Below are 8990 nucleotides of genomic sequence, written 5' to 3'. Positions count from 1 at the left end.
CAAGCTTGTTTCGCTTAGCATATTCGAGATTCCGAGTAAGGCGATGGTCCACGGACTTCAGTAAAAAAGTCGTGCATCGCTATCCTCTAGTATACAAGAATAAATCGACAAGAAGATCAAGTGGTGAACGAGCTACTTAAAAAAACTGTTATGAAATCTTAAGGTTACGGTCGTTTTTTATGGTTGAACTCCATTATATCAATGGCTTCTTCATCGAAATCCACAGGCCTTACGATGTCCTTTTGAGTTTCAGAGAAAAAATGCGTAATACCTTCGTCAGCCATTTCTATAATTATTAATAGATTTATTATTTTTTTCGTCAGCCATTTCTATAATTATTAATAGATCTATTATTTTTTTGGCTGGTACACTTGATTGTGCAGAAAGACTGAAGGACAGTCCGAATAGTTCCACAATTATTAATAGATCACTTGAGTGGGTCATGTGGTAGATTATTATTTAGCAAGGTGAAAACAACTTCTCAGAGGTTGGGGATGAAATTTCGAGGAAGCCAGCAAAGTTGTTTTTATCAGCCCACGACTAACTTTTGTCGGCCCACGCGGTCTTCAGTGAAAAAAGTCCCTGTGTTCACACCTTTAGATATCTCTCAATCCGGACAACGCGGCGGTACGCGGTCTTTCAGTGAAAAAAGTCTCTGTGTTCACACCATTACCTGTCTTGGTCCATCCTTAACCACTCCCATTTTCCAAAGTCTCTGTCCTGTAGTATAAGTATCAATCAACAAGAAGATCAAGTGGCCACTTGAAAACACTGCATCAAATCTCAAGCTCACTGTCTGTTCTTGATTGTTGAACTCCATCGTTCCAATGGCTTCTTCATCGAAATCCACCGGGCCATACGCGGTCTTCTTGAGTTTTAGAGGTACGGACGTGCGTAACAGCTTCGCTAGCCATCTCTATAACGCGCTAGTCTGGAATGGAATACACACTTTTCGAGATAACGAAGAACTGAGGAAGGGGCAGGATATATCGATGGTCTTGAAAGCCATCGAAGAATCGCGCATCGCAATCATCATTTTCTCTGAGGATTACACTTCCTCATGGTGGTGCTTGGAAGAGGTGGCCAAGATTATGGAGTGCAAGAATCAAAAATACCTCACCGTTCTACCAGTGTTTTATAAAGTGGCCCCAAGAGAAGTGAGAGAGGGGAGAGCGAGTTATGCAACAGGCCTGGCTAAGCATGAGTCTAAGCATTCGGAGAAAATGGAGAGATGGAAGAGAGCTCTTTCGGACGCTGGTAACTTGATCGGGTGGACTTTGAATGATGGGTAAGTAGAAAGGGTTCCATCTTTTGTAAATGAAACTATTCTTTTCGAGTGTGATAATTTTTCATTTATTTAGTTATGGGCTATTTGAGGTCTTCACGTTTCATTTTAGTCACTTTGAGTTCTATAGATTTTTGATTTTGGCCAACCATTTCACAAACTAGTTACAGGTGGCATTTTGAGTTCGAAAAATCACGTGGCTATCCATAAAACAGACGCGTGGCTTTTCCAATAATTAAAAATGGACACTAGCACTTCATCGGCTGAAAATTTTATTGATTCATTTGATCAAAATAGAATGTTCAAACTTGTTTGCCAAATAGACAGAATGTTAAGTAGCGTTATTTCCCTTACCCAATTTCGTACAGGATTAATTAGCGTGTGCAGGCTATGTAAAACAACAACATCGTGCTTTCGGGGAATTTAATGGTTTTGGAATCAAAATCTTAACCATCGTTCAAAGCCCTAAATCACATGAGAGTCAAAACGAAAAATAAGTGAATCATCATGTCTAAAGCAAAAGAACATGGATAATTTAAGTAGACAGACACATGTTTTGATTGGTGTGGAGCTCTCGGAGTTCAAATTTGACTCGGTGGGAATACATTTTCTTTTGGTTGTAATTATCTGAAAATGAGATGCACTGCTTTGTCACTCTTTGCTGGTGATTGCTCGTTATTTGCTTATTCCAATTGCTAAAATGATGCTAAAAACTTCTTTCTTCATTTTTGCCAGAGATGATGAGTCGAAGCTTATACAAGATATTGTGAAGAACATCTCAACTCGCCTAAGCCAAACACCTTTAGATGTCGCTGAGAATCCGGTTGGGATAGAGTCACGAGTGGCTGAGCTAAAATCAATGTTAAACCTTGAGTCTAAAGATGATGTTCTCATGGTGGGATTATGGGGACAGGGAGGCATTGGAAAGACAACATTGGGGAAAGCCATCAATAATGATATTTCCGAACAATTTGACGGTTCAAGTTTTCTAGCAGGTGTTCGAGAAAATTCAGAAGATTGCAAGGGTTTAGTTACTTTGCAAGAACAATTATTGAACGATATATTATTACCGCACGAAAAGATAGTGGTGCCCAATGTCCACAGAGGCGTTAAGCTAATACAAGATAGACTCAGTAACAAAAGAGTTCTTGTCATCCTTGATGATGTGGATAACGAGGAACAGTTAAATGCTTTAGCGGGAAAAGCCAAATGGTTTGGTAGTGGGAGTAGGATCCTCGTTACTACAAGAGATAGGCATTTTATGACTCCCAAATCAGGTTGGGATCATGTGTCCGTGTATGAAGTTAAAGTGCTGGATGACGGTGAAGCTCGTGAGCTACTTGGAAAGCATGCTTTTCCAACATACCAAAAATTAGAAAGTAGGACAGATTTGGTGCGTGGTTTTCTGAATCATGCTAAAGGCCTTCCTTTAGCACTTGTGGTGTTGGGTTGCTCATTACGCAGTAAAACAGAAGATGTATGGGAAAGCATACTAGAGGAACTTTCCATGACTCCGAACAGAATGATTAATAATGTGCTCAGAGTGAGTTATGATGGACTAGATGAAAATGAGCAAGAGATCTTTCTCCACATTGCATGCTTCTTTAAGGGGTGGGAAAGAGAGTATGCAAAGAAAGTTCTCGACAGTTGCAATCTTCGGACAACTGCAGCATTATGTACTCTTATTGAGAGGTGCTTGATAAGAATTGAGTATGGAAAGCTACAAATGCATGACTTGATTCAATTGATGGGTAGGAAAATTGTGAACCACGGCTATCGAGATGATCCCGAAAAACGAAGTAGATTGTGGCTCTATGACGATGTTCGCAATGTTTTGCAACACAACAAGGTAAGACCTGCAAATACCATCGCAAATTCTGCTCCTTATCTTTGCTTCTAATTACTAAATATGCATAACCTAAATACTGTTGTATATACAGGGAGATTGCAATGTAAAAGCCATAGTATTGGAGCCACATGAGCCAATAGAGATATATATCGGTCTTGATGCTTTTACAAAAATGAGAAAATTGAGATTGCTCATCTTGCGTAATGTGCACAATTCTTTCCAAGATCCCGTGTGTTTTCCTAGTTGGCTAAGATGGCTCGAGTGGCATGGTTATCCACATATTCCAGAATTTTCCTCTGGCTCAATGGAAATAGTCGGACTTGATATGAGCAAAAGCAGTATCGCGGCAGTGCCAGAACAATTTAAGGTGAGCATTTACTTGCATAGGAACTTTGCCAGTAATATGTGTATTGTGTGTACAACTAAATTAATGTAAGTGTTGCAAGACGGGCATACCGCTAATTTCCTAATAGAAAGTCAGAGCCAGATTTTTAATTGAGCATACAAAATAAATTTTTTATTTTCCTTGGAATGTTTTTCAAAGTTGGCTTGATTGGCTTTGCATGAATTCAATAAAATTTATGGGTTAGTAAATTTTACGCAATCCCGTTCATCTATGATATACGATTAAAGTCAGACCTAGCTAAGTCTTCATTCCTATGCTCGTCATGCGATGCTTCACTTTGCTTTTGTTATTGCCACATGCCATGACCCGTGGAACAGTTTTATCATGTGGCCGCATTCGCACTCAGCCACACGACACTTCACTGTAGTTCTATGATTGTCACATGGCATGACGCTTCGCATAATTTTGTTATGTTCCCTACATTTGCATGCTTGTCGTGTGACACTTCACTTGAATTTTGTGATTGCCACATGCATGACACAAGACACAGTTTTATCCCAAACTAATTTTTTTCTACTAATGAAGAGTAGATTTGGTTGAGAGTTATCAGTTTGTGATTTTTTGTTAAATGAAAATTAATTTGGGGTAAATGTGTCATGGTCATCCTAGTTTAGGATTTTCATGAGACGAAAATTAACAAGAGGTAAATGTGCATGGGATTCTTATTGGTATTTAATCTATTATTTTCATATTTGTTAACACAATTTTATTTGCGAACTTTTCTGTATTGTATATCTATATATTTTAAATTCTTTCAAATAATTTCTGAAATGTAAAGTGATAGGAGTTGACTCTAATTTGCTAATATTTACGTGTGTATGAATGAGTACTGGTAAAGTTTTTAAGTGTTTAGTAATTTCTCAATACGATTTTAAATCTTCCCACATCAGTTTATAGTAACTTTGAATGAAAAGTTAATTACTAGGTTAGAAAATTTACTCAGAAACCTGACTAGTAATTATTCCATATCCTTTCCCTCACGAACCCAATCTCCCTCTCGTGTTGTGGAGCTAATTTTATAACCCTCAATCAAGGTAAGCCCCCAAGACCAAAAAAAAGATTATGATATTATTAATGATCAATATTATAAAACCATGGACCGTCAATTGCATCCGATATTAAAGTTCACGAGTTTGACTCCCCCGTCTTTGTACAACAACTAGCATAATGCATAAATGTGGACTTCTGCAGCAGATCAACTCTACATTGAATAAACAAATTGCTCAAATTTTTCGATTGACGACCCCAAATGTAATAATTTCGTGAAAGATACAATAACGGATATGCTTCAGTGGCAACCTATTCTCAAACGGGAATTCCACGTTCTAAATATAAGGAAGCAAACAGCATCCTACAAAAACCCCCCCTTTTTGTCCCTTCCAGAATGTTTATCAAAGCTGATTTCGCCGTTTGTGCAGGATTTCCGAAATTTGAAGTACATGAATTTCGACTTCTGCAAGTCGTTGGTTCGCACGCCTGACATATCGTGGACTCCAAATCTCGAGGAATTGCATCTGAATTTTTGCAAAAACTTGGTAGAAGTACATGAGTCCATCGGAGATCATGGCAAGTTACAGGTCTTGGATTTACATAATTGCTCTAAACTTAGTATTTTTCCAAAAGTGCTCGAGGCAAAAAATCTACGGGAACTCCAACTTGGAAAATGCACAAAATTAGAAAGGTTCCCTGATGTTCCACATAAATTGGAAGGCATAACAAAGCTTGATCTTGAAGAGACCGCTATTAAAGGACTTCCTGCATCAATAGAAAATTTGGTCTCTTTGGAGGAAATAAAATTAGATAAATGCAAGAACTTGGTAAGTCTTCCGTCTAGCATTTACAAGTTACAAAACCTTAAATACTTGATGGCTGAGTGTTGCACAAACTTAATCGGGTTTCCAAAGTTTGAGGATTCGGATGATCCCCGCATGAAGACCGGACTTCCAAATCTCGAGGAATTGCATCTGAATTTTTGCGAAAACTTGGTGGAAGTACATGAGTCCATCGGAGATCGTGGCAAGTTACAGGTCTTGGATTTACGTAATTGCTCTGAACTTAGTATTTTTCCAAAAGTGCTCGAGGCAAAAAATCTACGGGAACTCCAACTTGGAAAATGCACAAAATTAGAAAGGTTCCCTGATGTTCCACATAAATTGGAAGGCATAACAAAGCTTGATCTTGAAGAGACCGCTATTAAAGGGCTTCCTGCATCAATAGAAAATTTGGTCTCTTTGGAGACACTATCATTAAATGAATGCAAGAATCTGGTAAGCCTTCCGTCTAGCATTTACAAGTTACAAAAACTTACAGTGTTGGACGCTACGTGTTGCACAAACTTAATCGGGTTTCCAAAGTTTGAGGATTCAGATGATCCCTGCATGAAGACCGGACTTTCAAATTTATGGATTTTGTATCTTGATGGATGTAATTTGACCGAAGTAGAGTTTCTCGAGAATCTTTCCTGTTGTCCCATCTTGAAAGATTTATTTCTGAGGAGGAATAATATTAAGAGCCTTCCTACGTCCATCAGTAAGCGTGATGATTTGTTCTTTTTGGATGTTAGCGAATGCCCTCAATTACGAGAGATTCCCGAGCTTCCACTGTTCTTGGGCACATTAGATGCGGATAATAGCGAATCTCTGCAAAAAAGTGACTCAACTTTAATTCATCATTTTGTCCGTAGAGGGTTGGCCATGGCTGATAGTTCTTCACCTGACCAGGTTAGATTCTCTCTCTCTCATACACGCACATATTGATGTGGAGTATATGCTGAATTCAATGTGCGCTTGTATATTCCAAAAGCAGATAATGCAAGATTGGGCTTCAAAAAAGCAAACAAATATGAAGTAATTCTGCACGTGTGCATGCGATGGCGTACTTTTATAATAATGATTCCATCACATGAAACTTGTCTATTAGTGCAAGCAAGGATCACTGGATCTATACTCATTTAGAGAGCTAGAAATACTTGCTAAAGTCGAAATGAATTCTTCTATTTGGGCACAAACAACAAACTCGAGTTCTTTCTAACGGTATCTCTTCATGACAGGTACCTCATGATTTGGAAATTTTTCTCGAGGAAGGAGAGATGCCAGAGTGGGTCCTCCCTGTTGAAGAGGGCTCCGTATCTTTCAAGGCTTCAAAGGGCTTATATGAGAAGTTTCTTGGATTGGCTTTTTGTTTCGATGTTTGTCGAAGGGAAGATCCTTCGCTCGAGGCCAATGTTGAGATTTTGCCATATGTTGATGGCGAAATGCGGAAATGCAAACAAGTTAAGGATACTTGTTTGAGGAGTCCGGATTTTATGTGGATTTGGTATTTCGTACCATCTGACCTGTGGGATGTAGTCGATTTTGGTCAAATTGATGGGAATTATGTACAATTCAGCCTTAGAGTGTCAACTGAAAATGTGGAAAAGTGGGGACTCCGAATAATATGCAAACCACTAGAGAATGATTTGAAGGCCGTACTTCGAAACAATCGGCTAATGGATCCAGCTTTACTCCTCGAGGTTGTTCTCGAATCGACAGATTCAGAAGTCGAGAGCAAAGTTAGTTCGATCAAGACAGATATATTGAAGGACATGGAAGATTGTCAAATGAGTATTGAGAAGCACAATCAAATAGTATCAAAGCGAAATCAGAAGCTTATGCTCCCTCAAGGCAAGCAAACCAAGACAATGTCGACTTCCAATTCAGCCGATAGAGATGAGAATGGGAGTGTTGGCTTGCAGCTTTTGTTGTTAGAATGATGTAAACTTGCCAAGGAAGCAATTCGTAGGTAAGTGAACTCAGCTGATCTTCTTCTTCTTCTTCTTATTCTCGTTTAATTAATATTCCAAGTATAGTTCGGTAATTCTTGCTTCACTTTTAGCACACACAACTCATCATCTTCCATCAGACACCAGCGAGCTCTGACAAATGTAAGATGGCCACTTGCCAACGGAGGTGACCAACAGAAGAAGTTCGTCTTCCCGAAACCAGAGTTCCTAGTGAACTGATGGCGATGGAGACCGGCGAGCAGGGGCGATAGACTGCCATGGCTGACCAAAGCTGTGGAAACTGGTAAGATTGCTCTAGATGAGGCAATGCTTGGCACATCCCAATCGGAGTAAGTTGCTGTGATGCTTGAACTGGATTTTGAATTAGATTCGTCTGGTGCTACATTTCCCATTGAACTTGAAGAATGTGTCTTGAATTTGTTCGAGAGACGTTTGTTAAGTGTTTCTTCGTAAGTTTTGCCTGTGGATGCTTGGTAGTGAATTTACGGGCAATCGACGTCACGCTGCAAAATCACCACCAATCCCTAGAAAGTATAGCTTTTCTTCTTTCTTTTGATAGGTGGCAATTTATCCAAAGCAACAGGTCAAGTCTACGTTCAATGGAAAAACAATCGACGTCACACACGCTGCACATGGGCTGGTTCGGTCGAAACATTCTATTACGCAAAACAATTTGCCATTGTGCCCTGTCTGGAACCGTATTATGCTCTTTATCTGCTTTTGTTAAGTTCCTAACAATGTTTTCTTAGGCTTTATGTTAGCTAGACTTTAGTATACTTCCTTGGTATAAAATTGCATTATAAGCTTTGTGTTGCGTTTAAGATGTAAGAACCTGCTCCTCGGGCACATTTTATCAGACAATGGCCACATGAACAGAAATAGTTTAAGCCTGGTCTTTGGTAGAGATCATCTCTTATCTAATAGTCTATCTCGTAACCGTTTATAGATATATGGTGACGACACACTACTATAGATGACTTTGTGGACAGTAATCAATGGTTCATGTGAAAATTATTTGGCCCTTTCGGTATCTTGTAGAGCATAATAGAAAAACAAAGGCACCATGCTACAGTGGAATATATCATAATTCTGCCAGAAAAGATGGAGGTGGCTCATCCAATAAGAAGCCTCTTTCTCCATTTGAGATTCTCAGCTACTTCAGGCGAGCAAAACTTGTTGACGTCATGTAGTATATGCCCTGATCAATCTTATGTATACTCAGTCTGCTCACTTGAGGAGAGAACATTTCTCATGAAATTATTTCCTACTACACTAAGAACGACTTCCTCACTCACAAAGCTCCTGAGTTTTGATATGCTTGCATTATTTTTTCTCTTTGCGCTTTCATAGGCAGCAAGGCATGCAGAGGCGGAAGCTCTTGATGATGTTCTTGAACAGCAGCAGAGGACTGGATTTTCGGCTGCAGAAGGTGCAGAGGAGTCTTAACCATGCTCTTTTGCGTGACATGCGAACCATGAATATTGTGTGCAGCAGCATTGTCGATCATCGGTACATCTGTTGGTCATACGACACTTGTCGAAGATTATTCGGTTAGGTAACTTTCACACATTGTTAGGTATAAAGGAAGTACATTACGGCCGCGTAAATGATAAATTTGGATGCTGTGGCTCAATACTGTTGTTGCATCAAGTTAGCTCCGAGGGATGCA

The 8990-nt window shown here is 39.4% G+C and overlaps 1 protein-coding gene across 1 annotated transcript; it reads left to right on the top strand.

Annotated features, from left to right (window-relative positions):
- The first annotated feature begins 763 nt into the window (after positions 1–763).
- Positions 764–8767, top strand: LOC115733466 (disease resistance protein RUN1-like). The gene is made up of 6 exons (XM_048275575.1): positions 764–1288; positions 2021–3134; positions 3226–3501; positions 4959–6260; positions 6590–7261; positions 8672–8767. The coding sequence occupies exons 1-6, from the start codon at positions 828–830 to the stop codon at positions 8765–8767; spliced, it is 3921 nt and encodes a 1306-aa protein (XP_048131532.1). The 5' UTR covers positions 764–827.
- The last annotated feature ends 223 nt before the right edge of the window (positions 8768–8990 follow it).

The sequence above is a fragment of the Rhodamnia argentea genome, chromosome 3, assembly GCF_020921035.1.
Source record: "Rhodamnia argentea isolate NSW1041297 chromosome 3, ASM2092103v1, whole genome shotgun sequence".
Taxonomy (NCBI): Eukaryota; Viridiplantae; Streptophyta; class Magnoliopsida; order Myrtales; family Myrtaceae; genus Rhodamnia; species Rhodamnia argentea.
Note: the sequence above shows the minus strand (reverse complement) of the source record. Positions and strands in the feature narration are given on the sequence as shown.

What these genes read in the sequence shown, in the direction of transcription:
- LOC115733466 (XM_048275575.1), top strand. Translation starts at nt 828, where the DNA reads ATGGCTTCTTCATCGAAATCCACCGGGCCATACGCGGTCTTCTTGAGT. An exon ending in GGGTGGACTTTGAATGATGG is followed by an intron (nt 1,289 to 2,020) that starts GTAAGTAGAAAG and finishes CATTTTTGCCAG; the next exon opens with AGATGATGAGTCGAAGCTTA. An exon ending in ATAGTTCTTCACCTGACCAG is followed by an intron (nt 6,261 to 6,589) that starts GTTAGATTCTCT and finishes TCTTCATGACAG; the next exon opens with GTACCTCATGATTTGGAAAT.